At 38.3% G+C, this 23,603-nt stretch overlaps 2 protein-coding genes across 8 annotated transcripts; one reads left to right on the forward strand and one right to left on the reverse strand.

Annotated features, from left to right (window-relative positions):
* The first annotated feature begins 862 nt into the window (after window positions 1-862).
* On the forward strand, window positions 863-15,936 carry LOC308685400 (uncharacterized protein). 5 transcript variants are annotated; one of them, XM_081357144.1, is made up of 4 exons: window positions 863-1,290; window positions 11,422-11,524; window positions 11,615-11,819; window positions 14,801-15,936. In XM_081357144.1, exons 1-4 carry the CDS (start codon window positions 991-993, stop codon window positions 14,841-14,843), a joined length of 651 nt encoding a protein of 216 aa, XP_081213270.1. In that variant the 5' UTR covers window positions 863-990; the 3' UTR covers window positions 14,844-15,936. The 5 variants fall into 5 exon arrangements, with proteins under 5 accessions (XP_081213270.1, XP_081213269.1, XP_081213271.1 ...); XM_081357143.1 differs by lacking the exon at window positions 863-1,290 and adding an exon at window positions 5,145-5,570; XM_081357145.1 differs by lacking the exon at window positions 863-1,290 and adding an exon at window positions 5,847-6,328.
* On the reverse strand, window positions 4,461-23,141 carry LOC308685399 (store-operated calcium entry regulator STIMATE-like). Of its 3 annotated transcripts, XM_081357142.1 has the most exons (10): window positions 22,194-23,141; window positions 19,228-19,276; window positions 18,938-19,033; window positions 18,679-18,800; window positions 17,474-17,586; window positions 17,203-17,280; window positions 16,004-16,153; window positions 14,766-14,876; window positions 6,973-7,093; window positions 4,468-4,763 (listed from the first exon to the last, which is right to left on the reverse strand). In XM_081357142.1, the coding sequence occupies exons 1-10, from the start codon at window positions 22,363-22,365 to the stop codon at window positions 4,657-4,659; spliced, it is 1,119 nt and encodes a 372-aa protein (XP_081213268.1). In that variant the 5' UTR covers window positions 22,366-23,141; the 3' UTR covers window positions 4,468-4,656. The 3 variants fall into 3 exon arrangements, with proteins under 3 accessions (XP_081213267.1, XP_081213268.1, XP_081213266.1); XM_081357140.1 differs by lacking the exons at window positions 4,468-4,763; window positions 6,973-7,093 and having other exon boundaries at window positions 13,092-14,900; XM_081357141.1 differs by lacking the exons at window positions 14,766-14,876; window positions 16,004-16,153; window positions 17,203-17,280; ... (3 more) ...; window positions 19,228-19,276; window positions 22,194-23,141 and adding an exon at window positions 7,203-7,313 and having other exon boundaries at window positions 4,461-4,763.
* Between the last annotated feature and the right edge of the window lie 462 nt (window positions 23,142-23,603).

Genomic DNA, 23,603 nt, shown 5'->3' on the forward strand with positions numbered 1-23,603 from the left:
CTGGTTTGAAAAAAAAAAAAAAACAGTCATGACAAGAAATATCAGGTAATGTGAGGTATATGCTTTAATTCGGAGTGGTGATTGGCTGTTATGACTGGAGTATACGCGTCTACGTCATCAGTTTCTGAGTTTTTTTCCATATTATTCATGAGAAAGAACTCCAATCACTGCGCGTCTGCGCCGTATAATGCATAAGCTATTTTATCACTTTGCATGAGAATGTATCACTGCACTGAGAATGTCTGTTTTACCCTCATTGTTGTCTTTCAGAGACATGGGTCGTAAGTGTGTGTTTCCTCGATGCGAAAACTCAAGCATTGTTTGCGTTTCCCCGCGACGCGGCCAGAGCTGAAGCTTGGGTTCAGGCGGCTGATTTGCTGTGGTGTACCTACCAACACTCATAGGAAATATTTTTGTAACAAACATTTTACACCGGAAAGCTTTGTGAATTTCGGACTGGTATAATCCGGGTTTGCCGATCGCCTCCTTTTAAAGGGATAACGTTACTCCACTTTTTTTGGAAATAGTCTCATTTTACAACTCCCCCAGAGTTAAACAGTTGAGTTTTACCGTTTTCGAATCCATTCAGCCGATCTCCGGTTCTGGCGGTACCACTTTTAGCATAGCTTAGCATAGATCATTGAATTGGACAAGACCATTAGCATCTCTCTAAAAAAATGACCAAAGAGTTTCGATATTTTTCCTATTTAAAACTTGACTCTTCTGTAGTTACATCGTGTGCTAAGACTGACGGAAAATGAAAAGTTGCGATTTTCTAGGCTGATATGGCTAGGAACTACTATACTCTCATTCCGGCGTAATAATCAAGAAACTTTGCTGCCGTACCATGGCTCCAGCAGGCGCAATGATATGACGCAGCGCCTGAAAATAGTCCCCAGCTCGGTAACTTCCAACGTGACCGGGACTAAGTTTGTGTAGTTTCAGCCGGCAAATTAGGTAAAGTTAGTGGATTTTCCTGTGCGATTAGCCATGGTTCAGTGCGTAGTAAAGGGCTGTGATAATAAGTCGAGGGGATACTATACCGGCGTCATGTTTCACAGAATACCAGTGAACAACAAGGAACTAAACAATCAATGGTTGGCTGCTCTGAACATTGATCTCAAAACACCGGTAGAATCGATCAAGAAATGGCGTGTTTGCTCAGAGCATTTTGGACCAGATGACTATAAAGAAAACAAGGACAGTACGGTACGGCGTCTAAAGGATACGGCCATCCCAGCATTCTTCAGAGTACAGACAGGTCCAAGTGTATCATCATCACCCATGGCTGTAAGTATAACATTATTATTTTTAGTTAGCTTGAATGAGCAGATTGAAAAAGCACTGCTGTTGTCTTTAGCTAAGTTACCTGGACCCACTCGCTACAACACAGGCACTCACTTTCGGTCGGCATGGGTTGGCAAGCCCCACACTTGCACCACCAGTTCGAATCTGCTCTCCTCCTCCCTTCTGCCCCAGTCTGCTCAGCCTGTCTTGCCTTTCACGTTCCAAAAGCTCATCTTCAGTGTATTCCGGTTCAAAAAGATACGGTTCAGGATCTGCACCAAAGTAAATGGCTTCTGAATCGTCTCTCCAAATGTCTCCATGGTTACAAGGCACGCTCCCTGTGCTAGCAGGTTGTCACGTTGGTTATGTTGACGGAAGTTCGCCTATTTTCAGGCGCTGCGTCATATCATTGCGCCTGCTGGAGCCATGGTACGGCAGCAAAGTTCCGTGATTATTACGCAGGATTAAGAGTATAGTTCCTAGCCATATCGGCCTGGAAAAGCGCAACTTTTCATTTTCCGTCGGTCTTAGCACACGATGTAACTACAGAAGTGTCAAGTTTTAAATAGGAAAAATATCGCAACTCTTTGGTCATTCTTTGAGAGAGATGCTAACGGTCTAATCAGATTCAATGATCTATGCTAAAAGTACTATCGAAAACGGTAAAACTCAACTGTTTAACTCTAGGGGAGTTGGAAAATGAGCATATTTCCAAAAAAAGTGGAGTGTTCCTTTAAAGACTGATATTAGACAGAGATAATACTTTCCTTACAAAGATTGATATTAAAACACATTTTAGGTTTAATATTAAGAAATGTGCATTGTGTAGTCAAGAAGTACTCCAAATAAAGTTTAACTATAACATTTATACCAGTAAGTCTCAGTAAATATTTTAATGGGTTTGCAGTATAGTGTGAAATAAATGTATTTTAATTACATTTTGGTTTAGTTTAGTTTTTTCCACCAGTGTCTTACTGAAAAAAACATTTTTTGAATTATTTAAGTTGTTATAGTAGGAGTTTCTAAATCCAGAAAGTGCTTCAGGAAAAACTCCATATCCACAAAATGCTTGAACTTAGGGCTTTAAAGAACAGTTAATGAACAAAGCGCTAGAGCCAGCAGCAAAGGATCCTCAAACCAGGAGCATCTTACCACTGCACATTTTGTATGTCTCCCTTATCTGACACACTGACTTCAGGTCTTGCAGTCTCTACTAATGAGCTTATGAGTTGAATCAATTGAATATGTTAGATAAGGGTGGGATACATACAAAATGTGCAGTGTTGGGTTTGGACAGGTTTAAAAAACCCTGGCCTATAGTATGCATCTGTATTATCTGCTCGTAACACAAAAGTAACTACGCATATAGGGTCATGACAATAAGTCATGTAGCCTACTCACTAATACATGCAGTTTGAGTGTTGCTCTGAATGACTGTTTGAAAAGATTATTCTATGCTATTGTTTTTGTTCCACCTGAATGAAGCTAAAGCTTTAGGTGGGTCCTAAAAAGATTCAACCTTGCATGGGGAAGGAAGTTTGTTCTTTGTAATGGTGCAATTGCAGGGCTTGTTTGGAATTATGGAACACATGCAAATAGAAAAAACTACAGAAAATTACGATCAAGATGTTAAAATAAATAATAATAAATAAATAAACGGAGCAGATCCAATAGGGTCCTCTAACCATCGGTGCTCGGGCCCTACTAAAAACTCACCTTACAGGTCATCTACAACACCACAGACGAGTATTGAACAATAAGCGGTCCCAGACAGGTTCGTCAATTGTTGGGGTCCTCTTGAAACATTGCTATTTTGCGAGGGCCCTTTCATCACTGCTTGCAGCTTTTATTTGCAGTGCGTTTCTGTATTTGGGTGTGTTGCGAGTATGAGAACGCAATGAGAATTTCATGTTTTCTACATGTTTGTTGACACTGACTGATTTCTATACTGCTTTTTAGATACAGATTTCAGCTGTAAAGCAGTCAATACTGTAGTATACAAAAAGAAAAGGAACATTTGTATTTATACAGTACACTTATTTTGTAGAAATGTTACGTTCATTTTTTAAACACTCTGTTATGTCTTCCCCTAACACCACCACACATTCTTACATGTCTTCATATTGCTCTTCCATGACAAGCAACTGTGAATTTTAATTTGACATGCAACACGTTTTTACAAAAATGTTCTGTATAATTAGAAATTTATTTCTGTAGTACTGCTGTAGCTGATGCTGTTTAGGGTTGTGACGTTCCTCCATGTTCAATTTTTTTAGTGATTTTGCTGGGCAAACTCCATATAGGCCTAAATGCTTCCAAACTTGATTGGTAAGATAGTGATTCCTATTTCATTACAATGCCAGGGCATTTGTCAATTTAGCAGATATTACAAACATTTCATGTTAGATATTCATGGAATATACATGCATGTCTGACATATTTTGATAATTAAACGGATCATTTTGCATGTGAACGTTCACACGATGAACGGAATGTTTAGAAGTTGTAAAGAGCTTGACAATTTCAGAGAACTCAACAGTGTTGATCAACAAGCCATTAGCATTTAATTATTGTGCAAATTGTAGACAATTGTACTTACTCTTTTGCACACGTGCCAAAACACGTGATTTGCTTAAATCAATAAGAAATTCAAATCTGATGTAAAGAAACTAATTGTTCAGAGATCTGAACTTATTGTTCTGAGAAAAAAGTATTCTCATTCGAGAATTGAGCCAAAGCGAACTGTGAAGGGATAGTTCTGCCATCCACAATGTATAGAACTGACTTTTTCAAATAAACACAAACAAAGATTTTTAGGAAAATAATCCATCTATGTGAATCCATGTAATGCAAGTGAATCGGTGCCGTTGTGGGAGTTGCTCATTGATGACACTCAGATTAGAGTATAATGTAAAACTGTCTCATGGATATACTGAACAACCACCCAAATAAATTTTATATATATATATATAAAATATATATATTAGTGTGGTTACATCCTTTAATGAGCATCTATTTTAATTTGTACTCCACCCTCCTTCCCCAAATTTGTACAGGAAGCAAATATTTTTATTAAACCACTATGTGTGATCTAATATTTGCTCTCATTGTTTAAAATTACAGACTTGGTCATAAACGGCATGACAGAGAAATCATACTGGGTGACTCAGTGATACTTTTAAGAAATGTTTATATAGAAAACATGACGCTAGAAACTAGCACATAAAATGTTTCAAGTGCAATTTGAGAGTAACATATAGCAACATCAAACAGTAAAAAAACATACAGCAATACTTGCAAATATGCAACATCAATATCCACATTATTCATGATGTGGATGCGCTCTCAGACCATTCGTCCATTCGGCACTCAGTTGCCAAACACGCTTCCTGATGGAGGATTGGGTTTCTCGAGCGCTGTCTCTCCGCCAGACCGCACTCCACTGAAAACAGACGGCGCCACCTTCCCCATGCGCTCTACAACACACAAACATTACATAAAATCAGGGTTATTGTCGTAACTAAAACTATTAAAGGAACACGCCGACTTTTTGGGACTTTAGCTTATCCCCCAGAGTTAGATAAGTCCATACATACCCTTCTCATCTCCGTGCGTGTCGTAACTCTGTCTGACGCACCCACCGCTAGCCTAGCTTAGCACAAATACTGGAGGTAAACGGCTCCATCTAGCATACTGCTCCCAATAAGTGACAAAATAACTCCAACATTTTCCTATTTACATGTTGTGATTTGTATAGTCACAGCGTGTACAAATAACAAGGTCACATGAGAGACAGCCATCTTCTAACCTTATACATACGGGAACTATATTCTCAGAAGGCGAAGCACTGCTACTTCTGCGGAGTGATTTGCTCGCAGCACATGAGAAGCCCAGTGGTGAGGAGCAGAGAGTTCACTCAGAGTTGGGATAATAGAGTCAGCAATTACTAGTAGACAGTAAATGCATAGTTTACAATCATGGGTGTTCGCTGTATTGTAAAGACCTGCGACAATAAACAGGGGAGACCAGGTAATACCATGATGTTTCATAGAATTCCAACCAAAAACGCTGACATGATGAATCTATGGCTACTTGCTCTGGATATGGACCCAAACACACCTGTAGCCATCATCAAGTACCATCGTGTTTGCTCAGAACATTTCACTGAGGAGGACTATTTTGAAAAAATGGAATTTGCCACACGGACCATGAAACGTGTGCTGAAGGATACGGCCATCCCATCGATTGCTCAGACAGGAGAAAGTGGATCACCCGCGGCTGCGGTAAGTGTTCCGTTATGTTTTTAGATGATTAAATGATCTATGATTAGAAGATGTCTCATGTGACCTTGTTATTTGTACACGCTGTGACTATTCAAATCACAACATGCAAATAGGAAAATGTTGGCGTTATTTTGTCACTTATTGGGAGCAGTAGGCTAGCTGGAGCTGTTTACCTCCAGTATTTGTGCTAAGCTAGGCTAGCGGTGGGTGCGTCAGACAGAGTTACGGCACGCACGGAGATGAGAAGGTTATGAATGGACTTATCTAACTCTGGGGGATACGGTGAATAAGCTAAAGTCCCAAAAAGTCGGCGTGTTCCTTTAAAAGACCCACTGTAGGCTGTAGTGAAAATCACGTCAACGTGCGGGGCGGGGCTTATTAACTGCTGGGAAGCAGAAGGGTCTAAAGAGAAGCCAGGTTATATCTTTCTGTTGATATTTTTCACTATTTTCATGTTGATGGCTGACACATGTTCTGTTGTCGGATGCAAAGCTCAGAAAGGGCAAATGGTGAGCCTTCATGTGTTACCAAATGATCAGAAACTTCGATCTAAATGGGTGCAGTTTATTGGGAATAACTGTAACGTCCCTGCTAAACTTCCATCGAGGATCTATGTTTGCAGCAGGCATTTTCCAGAGAACTGTTTTGAAAATTTTATCATGACTAAGTTGGGTTTTGCTAGTAAACTTATATTAAAGCCCAACGCGGTTCCATCAATTTACTCTGGGAGCAGAGACAGCACGAAGCAACATGCACCAGTAAGTTTCTTTTTCTTGTGTTTTATGCTAAATGATTTAGCCAATGTTATCATGCCAAAAATAGATGTTGCAGTGTTGTGTATTCAAAAGGCGCGTTCCATTTTTGTAACGTAGTGCACCCATAGACTGTAAAAAAAAGTGCAGCTAGTCTGATGTATATTATGATGATGAACTATTATGCCTTTCTCCACCGACCTTTATATGATATTCAAAGCATTTCTAAGGATGATGATTTTTAGAAGGCAGTTGCAGTAGTTGTCTGACTCTTATATGGCGAACTGGAACAATGTTTGTGTAACATTAGCAACACATTATTAGCTGTTTGATAACGCAGTCAATCCAAAGGCTAGTCACGTGTCTGACGAGAGTACGGTGGCCGAGAAGTGCCAAACAAATCACAATAGTGTGCAACAGTCGAATTCCGGAAGTAAATACTCCATTAATTTTCTCCATAAGGAAATTTATTTTTACGATAACATATAAACCTTTAAATACAGACCTACTGTGAGCTACGAAGTTATTAAGCAAGGGTTTGAAATGTTGTACTCTTTGTACACAAAAAAGACTGTCCCTAATCTAATCAATAACAGCTAGTTTGTTTATTATTTACAGTCAAAACTCGATGGAGATGAGGTTAAACTTACCACACTCGACCATGACCTCATATGTCTTGCTCTTGACCTCTCCTTTCAGCCCCAGTTTACTGCGGGCTCCTTTCAGATCCTCCTCTTTTACAACTGGACGCTTCTTCTTCTTAACCTCTGGCTGATAGAAATATCATTTTTAAAAAGAGAAACGCCTGCAGTACTTAGAGCTTACATTGTTACACATACTTTATTTCTAATCTAAACACAGATTAAAGACGACTTCATACCTGAGACATTCTGTATGGTTGCGGTCTGGTTTCTGGACAAGTTGTGTACTTTGTCTTTTTGTCCTGGCTCTTTTATACCCTTGTTACCAGATCAGTGTGCCCCCATCCCCCCTACTTATCATTATATATTTTTAGCTCAACAGTCAGTGTCAGAAAGCCTCTTTCTCAGGATGACTACTATGAACAGCTGAACACATTACAGACAAAACAACCTCCTCCACCGATGTATCATATGTTTAAATATAGGCTATTTTGTTGTTACAAGTTAAAATCAAAGCAAGTTGCAATTGTGAGAAAAAGGTCATTTTTGACAGCTGATACTGTCAACCCTATAACCCTGTCATAACAATAACCAATATAATTCGTCGTCATTGCTTAATAATTAGAATAAAAAAACAAAACAAACCTTGCTGGTTGTAATAAATGTGCATGATGATGGAGATGTTAACATGGCACAGAGATTATATAACCAAATCATTACACACTTTTCTGGGGTGGTGAGTCAGACTCTGCCTTTGTGAATGAGTCGGTCCATCGCTATGTGTGCGCCAATAAAAATAGATCTTCAGTAACGGTTTTCAGTTCGCCCTTTGTGAATGTACGCTATTTTTAAAATGGTTGGGGTCAAAAAGTATTTTTTAATGTTTTTGAAAGAAGTCTCTTATGCTTACCACCATAGCTGCATTTATTTGATCAGAAATACTGTAAAAACAGTAACATTGTTAAATATTATTACAATAATAAAAAAAAAATCTATTTATTTTGTATATATGTTAAATTGTAATTGATTCCTGTTATGGCAAAGCTGAATTTACATTGACATTCTGAGGATGCACACCCAGTTGCATACAATTCCACGCTAGAACTAAAAAATAATTGTAGCTTCTTAACAATATGATCCGTGAAGATGAAAATTGGTATGCATCATCTTTGGTGGATGTTCTCCACTCAGATACTTAATAAAACATGGCCGTGCCAACAGGGTTGTTTACATCAGAAATGTACAATAACAAATGCACACAAAAAAATAAATCCAGAAATCAATTTGAGTTCAAATAAATGACAAAACACATGTCATCTTTATTTTGAGTGTTTCATCCAACATCTACTAGTCTATATTTTGTCCTGAGAGTCTTTGTCAGTGAAAAAAAAAACATAGATCCGCATAATGTTCGTGTGTTCTAATGGTCTGGTGAAAGAATATTTGTTAAATGTGTTCTGGGTTCTGATCCGCCCTAGTATATATTTTTTTCTCATTAAAACCAAATATGTTCATCAGTGATTGTATTTCAAGAGCTGGGACACATTTGTGTGCGTTTTGTGATTTAACCAGAACAAATAGTCTCCGCAGCAACGAGAGAACAGTGGCAATGAAAGCTTAGCAAGATTTCAAAAACGCATTCCAGCACCACATCGCCTCTTATTTAACACAAACGAACAAAATTAATACTTTGATAGTCAATTGGAGATGTTTGCTTTGTATTGGGTACATCCATGCCTCAAAATGTTTTAAAAAGTGGTGGGGACAATATCGACCCTGGAAAAAATGGTACCAATAGCAAATCAAATTTGTATGTTTATCTAAACACTTTATCTGCCATTCTAAATTGTAAAAAAAAAAACACTTTTTTTTTTTTTTTTTTGTCAGTTGCCCATTTTGAAAATCATGTTGATGTTACCCATTTCATTAAACCCTAACTTTCAGTGCAGATTCAAGATGGACTTTGCTGTAAACAGTGCTGGGGAGACTACTTACAAATCGTGGGCCGTTACTGATTCAAGATTACATGACAAAAATTGTAGTTAGTAACGTGATCCATTACATATTTAAGGTAATATATTCTGACTACTGTTTGGTTACTTTAAGATTACTTTTGACCAAACTCTTATCACACCTTGTGCCATATTGATATAAAAATACACAGAGAAAGAAAATATAGGCTATTTTATTCTTTATCAAAAACAGGAAGTGCATTAAATATTACATCAGGATTTCCCAGACTGGGGTTTGTGAAGGAACTGCAGAGGTTTGTGATTTGATGAAAAGCTATTAAGTAATTAAATCATAAAAATGTTAAATTAAAATAATTTTATTTTACTTAACTACATGTTATCAATAAAAAATAACTCTAGTCTGATTACAAGTATTTTTAAATTAATCTAATCTTATTACAAGTACCTAATTTTTGGAATCTGATTATATGATATTAGTTACTACCCAGCACTGGCTATAACCACTTAAATTGGATGAGTAATCATCCACATGGGCCATTAGTCCTTGGACCCTGATGATTACCACTTGCGGCTATATTTGTTCTTGTTTTCAGGATAAACACTTCATATTTTGTCATTTTGGATCAGAAGTAAATGTATCTTGATTTAAGAATCTTTAGACAGTTGCACTGGAAAACAAGACACATACTGAGGAAGAACATCACTTTTTTTGCACTGTGATCAGAAGGTACAGTAAAAGTTATTTCCATAGACCCTGTGGAATTAAAATATTAAAATAAGTGTGGCTTTTCGTCCATGTTTTTTTTTTGGTTACTGAATCCAATCAAAGACGATAGCTCTGAGCCAACACGTAAAGTCAGCACAAGTTCACACAGTCAGCTTTCTACTACTGTCGTTGTACATATTGTTGTACACTCCATAACATCACATTATACATGCCATTTTACAAAGTGTATAATTATACACCATATTTTAAAATATGTATGTGTGTATATAAAAAGTCAGCGAGGATGCAAAAATCCAAAGTGACATAAAATACTTTTTATTTACAAAAAAAATATATATTTTCCTCTTCCAGGAAAACGGACCAAGATATTGATGAGTCATCCAGCACTACACTTGTTTTTGTCCATTCAGATGCTCTCTAGGAAGGGAATGTCCCTCCCACTAAATTATCTCGCTTCTCTTCCCTAATCATGGTTCGTCGGTGTGTATTTGGCTGTTCTAACGCACGGACATTATTTTGTTTCCCAACCACAAACTGGTTACGAAAGAAGTGGCTGGAGTTTATACATTTCGAAGAGGGGGCTATTTGTGCCAGCTCGCGACTTTGTGACAGGCATTTCTCTGATGAATCCTTCACCAATTTGGGGATGGTTACTGCGGGGATAACGTGCTACCTTACATTAGCAGACACTGCCGTTCCCACTCTGTACACTGTAGGCCCTTCCCCTCCCGCACGAGTAAGTATTGTTTTCTTCAGAAGCTTCTGGGGCATGACATTAGTATCAAAATGCGATCATCAAGCTCTCCGCCTCTGAAACGACCTTTCTTGCCTGCTCTGCTGAGTGAGTGACGTATAAACGTCATGACGCAAGAGAGTCTTTTGAACCAGATCTTCCGAACCGATTCTTTGAAACGAACAGCTGAAAAGAACCTGTTCGCGTCACTAAAAGCGTCGGATTTCAGTGAGCTTGCATAGCTAGCGACAGATATGGTGAAAAGGTGCGTTTTAGGTTGTTATCCGCACAATACATTATTCCCTTTCCCCAAACTACCCTGGTTGCGAGCCCGTTGGCTTGAATTTTTGCATTTTGAGGAAGGAGGAATATCGGAGAGCTCGCGTTTGTGTGCGAGCCATTTTGCCCCAATATGCTTCAAAAATTTACAGCAGTATCAAATGGGCTTCGCCGACTATCTGAACTTGATAGATACGGCTATCCCGACGATATACACCGTTGGTCCAACACCGAGTGTGAAGGTAAGGAGATATTCCTGGTCAATCTCCTTTTGTTCGATCGAAGAACCGCCCACTTAGACCGGAAGTGGCAGTCTGACTGACATGTAGAACGACCAACCACGTTCGTTTTGTTCTTTAAAGCGACAGTTCACCCAAAATGGGGTTTCTTTCATTGTTTACTCTCCCTCGTGAGGTTCCAAACCTGTATGACTGAACATAAAAGAGGGTATTTTGAAGAATGTTGAAAACCAAACCGCTTTCGTTATCATTGACTTACATTATGTGAACCAAAATATCTTCTAACATGTTCCATGGAAGAAAGAAAGTATCGGATTTACCACAATAATAGACAAAAGCGCAATGGTAGCTTATTTAAATAATGCTGCACTAGGTTGTACATGTAACATTTAAAAATGCGTAAAATATTACGTTAAAATGTCCATGGTTCACTGTTCCGTTGCTTGCATAACTAATGAGCACTAGAACCAATGTTTGCATTGCCTTATTGCTGCATCTCTCCAACAGCCAATGACACGAGAGGTGGGCTGCCAATGTAATGCTCCGGTTCTGAAGAGTGTGGCTGTCCAAGCAGTACTCACCCAAAAAAAGCCAAAACGGAGGAGTAAAGGTAACATTTTTAACTAAAAGTTCACTTATGAATTAAGTTTTGCGTTGAGCTTCACCAGTTTGCTTTCCCTTTTGTGTGGTTTCATATCAGCAATTCAAGTCAGACCTCTTGTGAGTAATTGTGCTAGTGTGTCCTGCTCCGATGAGGACTTCCCAGTCAAATCCGAATCTTCATTCACATCAACACCAATTAAAAGACCACGCATGGAGGATTCCTCAGAGGGGACATCATGCAGCTCAGAGGAACCAACAGATGATACCCACGTGCCTGATATCATTCAGGAGGAAGACATAAAGTAAGTCAAATCCAGAATACGATTCAAGGTCCGTTCACCCCAAGAATGATAGCTATATGTTAGCATCCACACTAATGCACAATCTTTTTATTATGCGAGAGCACAGCATTTACTTCATCAGCCACTTCACATGCTTGAGCTCAGGTGGATTCTGATTGGCTTTCAATGTAGTTCATCAGCAGGAAAAATCTTTCTCAGAGCAATTCCAACTATATAATTGTTATAGATGTATTGTGTAGACTTCCCTATTCTAACACGATTCATTTATATTATACTTTAGTTATTGTTTTTGGTTTTAACAGGCCTTAAATTAAACACCAAGTATGCCATTTAAAATTCTCTAAATTACAATTCATGAGTGTATTTTATTTTTCCTAAAAGTTAGTTAAATAACTCCATTGTGAACCAGAGGTTAGGATTAAAGGAGAACTCTGGTCAATTTTAACATTGAGCTCATTTTTTTGTAAATTTGGAGTGCTGTCAGTACAGAGAACAACGACAAAAATCGGTGTTGCCTACACCGTGTTATCCTCTTTTTAAAATTTGCACCCTGTTGACTTCAATGGGGCAAGTTTTAAACCTGCTTTTAGCCTCTTAACATCCTTGATGTGTCATTACAAGTGCACAGCCATGTTGAGTGATTCCTTCAGAGTGAACGCGGGTGAATCTGACTGCAGTAGATGTGAAAGATATGAATAAAAGTGATGTTAATTCAGCCAGTAGTCGATTGTCGAGTTCACGCGCGTGATCATAGGTAACTAAACCTATGCGTGTGAACTCGACAATCGATTACTATTGGCTTCGACCGAAAACAGGATGTAAATACAGGTATGTGCGCTGGCTGAATTAACATCACTTTTATTCATATCTTTCACATCTACTGCAGTCAGACTCACCCGTATTCACTCTGAAGGAATCACTCACATGGCTGTGCACTTGTAATGACACATCAAGGATGTTAAGAGGCTAAAAGCAGGTTTAAAACTTGCCCCATTGAAGTCAACAGGGTGCAAATTTTAAAAAGAGGATAACACGGTGTAGGCAACACCGATTTTTGTCGTTGTTCTCTGTATTGACAGCACTCCAAATTTACAAAAAAATTAGCTCAATGTTAAAATTGACCAGAGTTCTCCTTTTAAGCCCTCTCACTGCAATGGATTGAGCTCAATTCCTGGTCAGGAAGCATTCTTTTGCAAGGGATCAAAATGTCATTAAAAAAAATAAAAAAAAAACTAAGAAAAGTTACAGATCATAAAATAACAAACACAAATGGCTGTTTTGACAATGTTTATTGAAAAAGCATACATAAGTTCATAATTTGTCAGTAATTCTAAATCATCTAATATAGTTTAGTACTTAACCCCTTTCCACATCCAATGCGTTTCATTTTCTTCCAACTCTAATCAAGATCACTCTCTAACAATAGTCAGAATCGAACCCGGAGAGGGAATGGCAGTTACATTTCCACCTAGTCAAAATCCTTACCAGTAAACATGTTCATCCTGCAGGCCTGACCAGAAAGCCAGGTTTCAGTTCATCCCTGTAAAACAAACCCATACTGTGCAAATATGGTACTCCCACAAACTTGGTCCATTAAATGTCAGTTAAACAATACAAGCAATAAGATAATTGGTCCTGTACTCCCAATTTCATTCACTCCCACTCTAAACCTACAGACAATCTTCCCTTTCACATTAAAGATTACAAATAATCTGCAACATTTAGCAGAATGCATAATGCAAATCACCATTCTCCAAATATCTGTGCTTTAGTATTGAAATCAAATGTTCTATAGAGCAGAAAAGTGTGAGGGTGGATGAGAAAGTATTTGGAAGACAGACACAGTGGTTTAGTGTTTGGCTGGTAAATATTAAATAGAGGTGAATGGTTAAAGACAAAAAAACAACAACAAGCGTAATACCGCATACAAAGAGACCACAATGTAACACCAAACTGCAAGAGGTTACATCCTGCAACATAGCATCTACCCTGCAATAAGTAGCAAAAATTAAAAGGACAGTTCACCCAAAACCGAAAATCGTCATAGATTAGTCACCCTTACATTACACAAGCTGTGTGACTTTTTTCATATGGGCAAGTAAATAAATGTTTGGGTGAACTGTCCCTTTAATAGGCCACAGAAAAAAACCGAAACAAATAAATACAGGGAGAACATTAATGGCAGAAAAACACAGCAACACACTGAATTGAGACAGATACTCTCAAAAGCCAAACCGTAAGACAAGCCATCAGACTAGGGGAATGAAACGGCTTCCTCTGGATTTTCGTACCTTGTAATTTTGGCTGCTGCCTAATGGATTAAAACAGACATTGTAAGACCGTACCAACTGTATTATAATACCAGCTCATAACACTGCTGACGAATGGGTTTCTGTAACATTTATCAGCACAATTTCCACACAGCTGACGTGCACAAAACTGTCGCAGCTACGCTCACAAACACATTTAGGAACCGACTATGAGTGACCTTGAACAGTTTATCCAAGTCAGTGTGATCAATCACATGCATATGGTTAAAGGTACTTATCTCAGCAGAACATCAACGTGTTATTTGTATAGGTTTAGGCTGGTTTTGATCACTTCAAATGTTAGACAGATACAAGATATTGTATATCCACATGATGTTTAAGCAGAATTATAAATGTGAAAAAAAAAAAAAAAAAAACTGATTGAAAATATTATGGTCCGATCATCTCCAATAGACTGGTCCAAAACCGTCATGATCACCTATGGCATAGGGTAGCAAAAATCTTTCTGGCAATGTTGGGAGGGTCCATGTGTTTACTGGAGCCTGGGTCCATTACCCTACAATTCATAGGCTGAGTTAGTCATCATGCCCCTCACTTGCTGATCTGTGCTCTGGTGAATGAGTTGGGGTCATGGGAACGAGGGAGGCCTCAAGTCCAAACTGATTTGAACTCAAACTGGAATACCAAGACGATGCTTCTTTTTCTTAACAGGCTTGAGCCCTGTGATTCTTCGTACATCGTCGTCACCATCTGAATCCTCCATTTCGTCATCTGCGGAGAACAGGATCTGACCAGCACAAGAGGAAGAGTGCTAAACAAAGACAGTTCAACTAATCATCTTTTTTTTTTAGAAAGCAGGTGATGACATTTTATCCAAAAAGGTGGAATACTCCTTGCAAACCTGAATATGTAAAATTGGTAACATTCTCAATTTCTGACTGAGCTGCTCATCCCTTTACAAGTGAGAAAGATGGACTAATCTCATGATGGATGTCAATGAATTTATATTTGACACCTACATGGTGTGTGGATGGAAATGCCACACTCAAGTGACTGTTCTCACTGTCAAGTTTCCTGCTCTAATGACTTGCCTTGTGTCAAATCTATCAGCACTGACGGTAAGCAAGTTGAAAAGTTGCTGTATTGAGGAAATGTTATTAGGTCAATAACAGAATAATCGACATATTAGTAGCAAGAACATATCAGGAAACAACATATACAGAGTTCTGTTCATCCTCCAAACAAAACCCTCTAATTACGAAGGTAATCGGTCTTCCTTGGAAAATCAAGTGTTCCCAGAGTTCATTACTGGATGTTTTGTAGTCTGTGTAACTCATTTTTAAAGGCACACATACTTCATTAGATTGTAAACTTGCTGACTTCTCATGGTTACTGTTATCTTCAGGTATGAAGTGTTGCGGAAGAGTCATGCACAAATAATGGTCATGCAAATGTACAGGGGAAAAAGGGAATGTCCCATCTAGAACAGGAAGAGGAATGATTCTGAATTTGGCACTAGGTCAGGGGAAACCCAAAATATGAATGCTGTCATTCAAAGATATTTGAGAAGCAGCAATAGTGTCAGATCTCCCATGTTCAAACTTTGATTGTTTTATACATTCCGTGAATAAAACTTTATAATTTGTCACCAGTTCTGATTTACTTATGCAAATATGTATTGTTCTGTGGTTGAAACACAAATAATCTAAACTCCAATAGAAATGTGACGGTTACAAAACTTCTGAATGTGGCCCGGGTCAAAGTGATTGAATCATTTAGAACAGATCGTTTCGCTGGTGCTCATGTCACAAATTATGCAATTAATTTAATTAAAGTTTTATTTAATTAACAGCTGGTAGTAATCCTTCTCCTATATGGCTATCACTTCAAATTGGTTCAGCAAGAGTAACTTACTTCTGATTCAGAGTCATCGTGTGACAGTGCCCTTCTGTAGCGCACTTTGCTGTTGCCGCGAGGGTCGTCTTCTGCTTCCCTCTCCTCCAGTTTGGCTTTTGTTCTGCTCTTCTTCATTAGGAAGTTATCCACCACCCAGAACATCAGAGCCTGAATACACAGACAGGGCAAATGTTTAAAACAGATGTGTTAAAACAAAAACAAAACTACCTGCCATACTTTTGATGAATTATTAGACAAGCTTGACAAGTAGCCTACAAGGTAAAAATATATACAAAACACTACGTTAAAAATGCACAATATCATCAAAATTACCAAGGCTGGATGACATTACCATTCAAAAGTTTGCGTTTAAACAGCAATATGTGTTAAATTGATCAAAGTGACAGTAAAGACATTTCTGTCAGGACCACTACTGTCAAAGATGATTGACAATTAGTATAAAGTTTGGATTGGCGGTATGGTTCTGGGTAATGCTAAAAGTAAATTATGCATAATTACAATTAATTAACCCTAAACCTAACTCTATAGTAAGTATATGTAGATAATTGTAATATTATCTATTAATATTAATGTAACTGTCACCTTAGAATAAACCTGGTTCTGTTCAGGGCTAGAACTCTCTGCCCATCCATGCAGCCAAGCATGGATAAGAGCTGGCAGAGCAGCAATAACCCCCCTTAGGATAAACAGAACAGAACTAACATAAATGTATTGCAGATATCATTAATGTTCAACATAATTCACGAAAAATGAGTCTGATTCGAAGAGGAATGTTAGAAGGCCAGTTCTGACTGACGAGAGGTGGAGCTGGGAGCTCCAGAGCAATGCGATAAAGCTGCCGATAATACTGAATGGGCCTTGTATAGGGATGGTGTGATAGGCGTCGTATTCCTATAGGTAGAAGTGGGTCAGCTTATGCGACTGTTACATGTAAAATGCGACTGTAAATGTTACAAAAAAAAATCTATTTCAAATAATTTAGTTCTTTTGAACTTTGTTTACTAAAAAAATCCTGAAAAATGCAACAGTTTCCACAAAAAAGCAGCACAACTGTTTCCATCACTGATAACAAGAAATGTATCTTGAGCAGAAAATCAAATTGATTTCTGAAGGATCATGTGACAACGCAGCCTTGGTCAGCATACAAAAAAAGCAACTTTTAAACAGTAGTGAAACAAAGGGTGATTGTCACTTACATTCACGAAAAACGGGACGATTAGCATGACGATAGCTAGCTCCAACTGAGGGTTCGTTATGGGGTTGAGTGTAGCCAGCTGTCCAACACACACAAACACCAATCAAATCATTTAATTACAATGATTACATTTTTGGGTGGAATATTCATTTAACTGCAAGTTAATAAATCAGCACTATAAAGATACATGATGATAATACATTTTCTTCAGATGTCAGAAAGTTCAGAATATAAACCACAACTCATCTATTAATATCGGACACCTGACTGACCTTCTTCCATTGTGGGATGAGAAGGACCAGCATGATCATGACCTTCTCAAACATCATGATGAGGATGTAGAGAGCACACTGACCTGCCCAGGCGCTGCACTGAACTGGCTCACCTACATGCGAACATTACAAAGAGAACAGCACTTTAAAACACTGGTTCTCAATCAGGGGATCCCAGCAAACTTCCTCAAGAAGACTTTCTTTAAAGACTCGAGCTAGGATTCCCATTGCGTTGAAAAAGCTGGATAACTGAGGAAGCCTAAATTTGAAAGAGTGATTTCTAGACTTTGAAAAAGATCGGGGCATTTTAATAATGAACGTAGATTTTTCTAGTTAAGCCAAGCCAAAAATATTTTATCATGTAGAAATTGTGAGTAAAAAAATTCCTTATCCTTAATCAGGAACAAACCAGTAAATCATAAAAACTAGAAAGTCACAGGGACTTTGAATATTGTTTGGGCAATGGGGGGCCTTGGAGCGAAAAGTTGAGAATCACTGCCTTAAAACGTGCATTTCTTCATAAATCATTATAAATGTATCTCACTGTGTAACCCTGTATGTGCAGTCGAAACAAGAAAATGGTGTTAAAATTGGTTGATTGAAAATATTTAATTTATACACTTTTCTACCAACAAATCAGCATTTCAGTCCTCAATAGAGCTTGGTTTCCTCTAAAGCTCATCTAAATTAGTTCAAGATCATTACATGAGATTACAGTGCCTCGAAAGATGGTCTAAAACAAGTTTACAAAACCTATGCCTGTTAAGTCATTGGTTCCACGGAGGGCCTAGTGTATGCAGGTTTTTGGTCTTTCCCTTCAATTAGTGCCCAATTAAGACCTAGACTACCAGGTGAGGGGAGATCTTAACCAATTAGTGACCTACTCAATCAGTTTGGTTCAAGGTAAAAGAGAAAACCTGCATACACTCGGCCCTCCGTGGAACCGGTTTGAGACCACTGGATTAGACTGATTGTTTGGTTTCAGACAGCCATTATAGTCTGTGAAGGACAAGATTTCTATCATAATTTCAAATTAATTTCATTCACTGAACACAAATCAGACAATGCTTAGGAATAAAAGGACTGACTCAAATTTCCCGTCCTCTTTATATGAGGCAAAGAAGCTCAGTGGAAGGTCCATAATCAATTCACAGTTCCTACTGGACTTTTAATTTACTGCAAACAATTGATGTTAAGGTTCATACCATATTCTCCAAAACGCAGTGAATCCCACTGTCTCCATTCAACCACAGCGCTGACGGCCTTCACGCCGCCATAGATCACCAGCATGCCTAGTGTCGCATCCAACAGGAAGTTGATCAGGTATCTATGGAATCAAAACAGGGAGTTGGGTTGCTGAGCACAGCAGATTATAAATATGTAAAAATCACAGACACAAAACACTGCGGGAAGTACAATGATGTGTGGGGGGAAACATTGACAACGACGCGAACACAGACTCACAGTGAACATGGGTCGTCCTCTGTGAGGTCAGACAGGTAGACATTGGCAAAGTGAATGAACAGCATCCCTATGGCCTGTTTGGAGGTGTCCAGAAACCTGAGAGAGGTGAAGGGGGGAGGAGGGGGCGGTGAGAGGAAGGAGACCTGGTTAGAACTCACCGTTAAGTCACGAGGGGAACGCAGGGCTACATAGAGGGCCGCTAGACGAATTTTAGGTCAGTGGAGTGCAGCATTAACCATGCATGTTTTTAAGTATCTAGTGCTTGCTAATGACACAAAATGGCGGTTTACCAGATTCTCCAGGGTCTCCGTTCGTGCTTGGGCTCCCTGAAGCGTTTCACTGTGGAGAGGAAACAGAAGCTTTCAAAATTGGTTGCAGGAAGAATGTGGTCATCAATAACATCTGCCATATGAGAGTAGTGCTGATGCTAACAACTCTTTGCTGGCTCTCTGATATAGTGCTAAAAAGACACAGGTCAATAAATGATACACAACATTAACATTTCAAAAGGGGAAGAGATGAACGAGGAACTGCTTCATCACGGGTTTAAAGAGCTTCCTACACTCACATGCAAAAACAAACCTGTAAAAGAAACAATGTGCAAATAAAGAAGGTTTTTTTCTAAGAAACAATAAAAGATTACGGCAATCAAATTTCAATTAAAGGAATCAGGATATTAAAATCAAGCTCATCATAGAAGAGATGTATGAACTGATTTTAAAATAGACTGACAACAAAAACATAGCATCATGAGTGGTGTCGGAGAGGACAGTAATAAAGATAAATGTAATCGCTTGCAATGTTGCTTTTAAAGAAGAGGTGAGAATTGCTGATTTTTTGAGGTGGAAACCACTAGCGCAGCCACCCTAGCTGCCAAACGTGACTCAATGGTTCACTCAAATAAAGGACAGCCTGTTTCACACAATGGCTGTTTGTTTGTGTACAGCTATTAACTGTGTGTCCCCTGAACACAATCTCCAACTCTTTACAATTACAACTCACATAACCACAGAGTAGTTGACACACAACTTTAAATTTCACACATCTCATATTTTTCTGATTTACCCCATTCTACTGGATTGTCTATTGAGTTATTAAGGTCCCTTCACATCAAGAATCATAACTATAACTAGCTTTATAAATCTCTCTAACCCTAAAGGTGCAGTCACATTTAATGAAATTTTATGGATGAAATCCAGTAATTCTGTTTGCTGCTGTAGCCTAAATGAAATATGGAGATGGTTTGGGTGTTTTATGCAAATTATTAGCCAATCAGTAGTCAAAGAAAATCCAATATGGGATTTATGAACACTGGCTGTAATTGTGCTCACACACAGTCTTTAATAAATCACCGTGGCAGTATTGCATGACTCAATGACATGCCTTGACCTGCCTGCTTCTAGGACCAAACCTTCAAGTCTTCAATGAGTCAACCTGAATTGATGGAAGAAACAGGTCTTTTCTTCGATACTACGATGTACATCAGAGTGTAAAAGATTATCAGTAAAGAAAAAATGCCGGACGAGGACTTATCCTATATGTACGGGGTTCTCAGAAGGAGAAGTTGGGTAAAGTGAATGTAAATTCATTTTTGCATTCCCTTTTGCAATAGCAAAAGAAAAAAAATCCACGATAGTATTTCTATGAATTCCCAAAAGGGGAAAAAAACATTGAGAAATTGAATAAATTGGTCATGGTCAAAAGAGAGAAAGATGTCAAATTTGCAATCGCTCCCTCAGCCAGTGTATTAGAAACGCTCACACACCTACATGAACTTGTTTTTTTGTAATTTACGACCAAGGTCATAAAACAAAACGTATAGCTATTGTGTTTATAAATGTACATTAATAATAATAAAAAGAAAATATAAAAAAAACTGTTAGATTTATGATGTTAATAAATGTGTTATCACATAGGTGTTGCACTCAGTGGAGGCAGATGAATATGAGCTTGCAGAGGAAGGTTTAAAGGGGTGGTATAATGCCCTTTCACAAGATGTCAAATAAGTCTTTGATGTCCCAAGAGTGTGTATATGAAGTTTTAGCTCAAACACCCCACAGATATTAATATATAGCATGTTAAAGTTGCCACTTTTTGAGGGTGAGCAAAAACGCACCGTTTTGTGTCTGTTCCTTTAAATGCAAATGAGCTGCTGCTCCCGGCGCAGAGGGCAGAGCTTCAAGAGCTCGATCTTAGCAGCTCACACAGACATGCACTGAAAATGTCAAAAACTTTTAGCCTTTTACGTTCAAATCGGATTCAGACAATGATGGAGAGACTCAAGAAGTGACAACATGTAGAATGCAACGGGACATTTCTGAATGGTTAGTTGATGAATTTATGTAGCGTATGTGTAGTTATCTTCTAGTCATTGATTAGCTATAAATCGTGTTCAGGGGGCGGGGTTTATGTAAATTCTAGAGTTGGTGAGGTCACTAACCCAGGAGGAATGTCGTGTAGTCCCTACCAGCCGTTTGTTGTAGTCCTTAAAAAGCCATTTTTTTAAAAGCAAATGTCTCCCTTTGCTTTGAACTTTGAGCGTTGTAACTTTGCTGATGTTGTTTATGCTCAAACAGCAACTAAACTAAAGTTAGAAAAGTGAAATCATATTCAACCACCCCTTTAAGCAAGACCAGCTCTGGTTTAAGCTCAGCCTGAAACAGGTTATGATTTCTTCCCTATTATGACTTATATTCGAGAAAAAAAATGGCTGCTCGAACAAGAACAAATGTATGGCTTGATTTCGTCCATCAGTAATTGATTGATGGAATCAAGAATGAATTGTTCACAATAGAAACAACAACCAGTTACTCTAAAACTAACTATATTCAACAGTGTGATTAGATTAATGTAATTACTCGCTCTAAAAATTATTGAATTACTTTCTAAATCGCATATCAACCTCGACCAGTTGAACAATACGAAAATAGAAATGATACTCTTTTGATTCTTTCCAATAAATAATATTAAATTGCATATATTACTGACCAACGTATTTAAAGAGAGATGGTTAAATAAAATAAAAAAACATACATTTTAACATTAGTCGTAGATGTTTAAATCCACTAGAATTGTTCTATAGTCTATACAGTGTTTAATGCATCAAAAGTCACAAAATAACAGAAAAAAAAATAAGAGTAATCCCTCACTTTTTCAAGGGAAAGTTAATCAGCCAACACGGTCTACAACATGCATTCAGAAAATAGATGCGAGACAATGAATTTCCATTTCATGAAGACAGTTACCCTATACTTACACATAAGTGTGCTAAATGCCACCACTCCCAGCAGGCCCTGCAGGAAGATGCCGAAGGTGTTCATGAAGTCCCCGTTGGAGCAGCCCCGGGCATTAGGATCAGTGGGTGAGGAGTTGGAGGATGCAGACGGCAGCTGACCCGGCGAAAGCAAACTGACCCCAACACCCGCCATTGCGCAACACTCACTGGATCACGACGAGTGTTTCAAAAAGCCACAAAATCTCAGTCTCGGGTAGTGGAGGTGATCGACAGGACGATGACACAGCTATCGCACATAATGAAGGCTGTCTTATGAGCCTCCAGTCACGGTTACTGAAGCGCAGATGTATCGTGTTTCATACTGGACCTCGATGCGTCGTCATCCAGCTGTGAGCTACCTAATATCTGTCAGCAGGCTCTGCTGTACAAACATCCTCTTTAGCATCGAGCAAACATGCTACAGACTCAGATGTGTAACACTGATGCTTAGTGCTACAACACACGTTGTCATGGAGACATTTATCGGTTAGATTATTAAAGAGCGCGTGCAGTTAGCTGCCAGATCACAATACTGTGGCTTTACGGTTAAATTAAAGCAGTTAGATGGTTACAATTAAATTAAGTGAAGAAATAAGCCGTTTAAAACTTCACTTGCCGTTATAAGTGGTTTAGAAACGCAAAATAATAAGCGGCTGATTGGGAAGTTCTGCTGTTTTATAGCGAGAGTCCGGTCAGGCGGTCTTGCTAGCAAACCGTCTGAGGAAAATCCTTCCACCGCTGCTTTCAGGAGAAGAGTTGATTGTGAATCTGCTCAGATTCAGAAAGGTCGGCGTCCAAACTACTCATATACGTATTTGGTGAAAATATGTTAACCGTAAAAGAACGACACTTCCTTTCCCAATGTATTCAGGTGCCGTTTCCACTCATTTACGCGACAATCTAGCGTCATCACTGTGTCACGTCGCACTCGAGCATGATGGGATATGTAGTTTTAAAAGATCGCAGCAGGTGCATGAAATTCTTCATTGAATTCATGCAATTCTAAAATAAATCTTACAAATAATTTACTGACCGACAAAATCAATGTATTTAAATTGTGAAATTCATTTATGGAACCTATTTAATCAATTGGAAGTTTCAAACAATAAAGTAGTATCATTTAATATTAAATATCAGAGAAGTTGAGGGGTCTAGTTGTTACAATTAACAATAAGTGCATATTTCTTTAAGTGCTATTTTAAGTAAATTCCCTTTTATAATATATAAATACACTACCATTAAGAAATTGACACTTTTATTTAGCAAGGATGCATTAAATTGATCAAAAGCGACAGTAAAGACATTTATAATGTTACACAAGATTTCTATTTCAAATAGAAATGTCAAATTTGCTGTTCTTTTTAACTTTCTATTTATCAAAGAATCCTGATT

The sequence above is a fragment of the Scardinius erythrophthalmus genome (assembly GCF_964197995.2).
Source record: "Scardinius erythrophthalmus genome assembly, chromosome: 25".
Lineage (NCBI taxonomy): Eukaryota > Metazoa > Chordata > Actinopteri > Cypriniformes > Leuciscidae > Scardinius > Scardinius erythrophthalmus.

Excerpts from the sequence above, each read along its gene's own strand:
- LOC308685399 (XM_081357142.1), bottom strand. The coding sequence starts at position 22,365 with ATGGCGGGTGTTGGGGTCAGTTTGCTTTCGCCGGGTCAGCTGCCGTCT. Across the intron at positions 18,801-18,937 it reads GAGGACGACCCATGTTCACT|ATACCTGATCAACTTCCTGT; the intron begins GTGAGTCTGTGT and ends TTGATTCCATAG. Across the intron at positions 4,764-6,972 it reads TGAGGTCATGGTCGAGTGTG|AGCGCATGGGGAAGGTGGCG; the intron begins GTAAGTTTAACC and ends TGTGTGTTGTAG.
- LOC308685400 (XM_081357143.1), top strand. The coding sequence starts at position 5,265 with ATGGGTGTTCGCTGTATTGTAAAGACCTGCGACAATAAACAGGGGAGA. Across the intron at positions 5,571-11,421 it reads GTGGATCACCCGCGGCTGCG|CCAATGACACGAGAGGTGGG; the intron begins GTAAGTGTTCCG and ends TCTCTCCAACAG. Across the intron at positions 11,820-14,800 it reads ATTCAGGAGGAAGACATAAA|GCTTGAGCCCTGTGATTCTT; the intron begins GTAAGTCAAATC and ends TTTTCTTAACAG.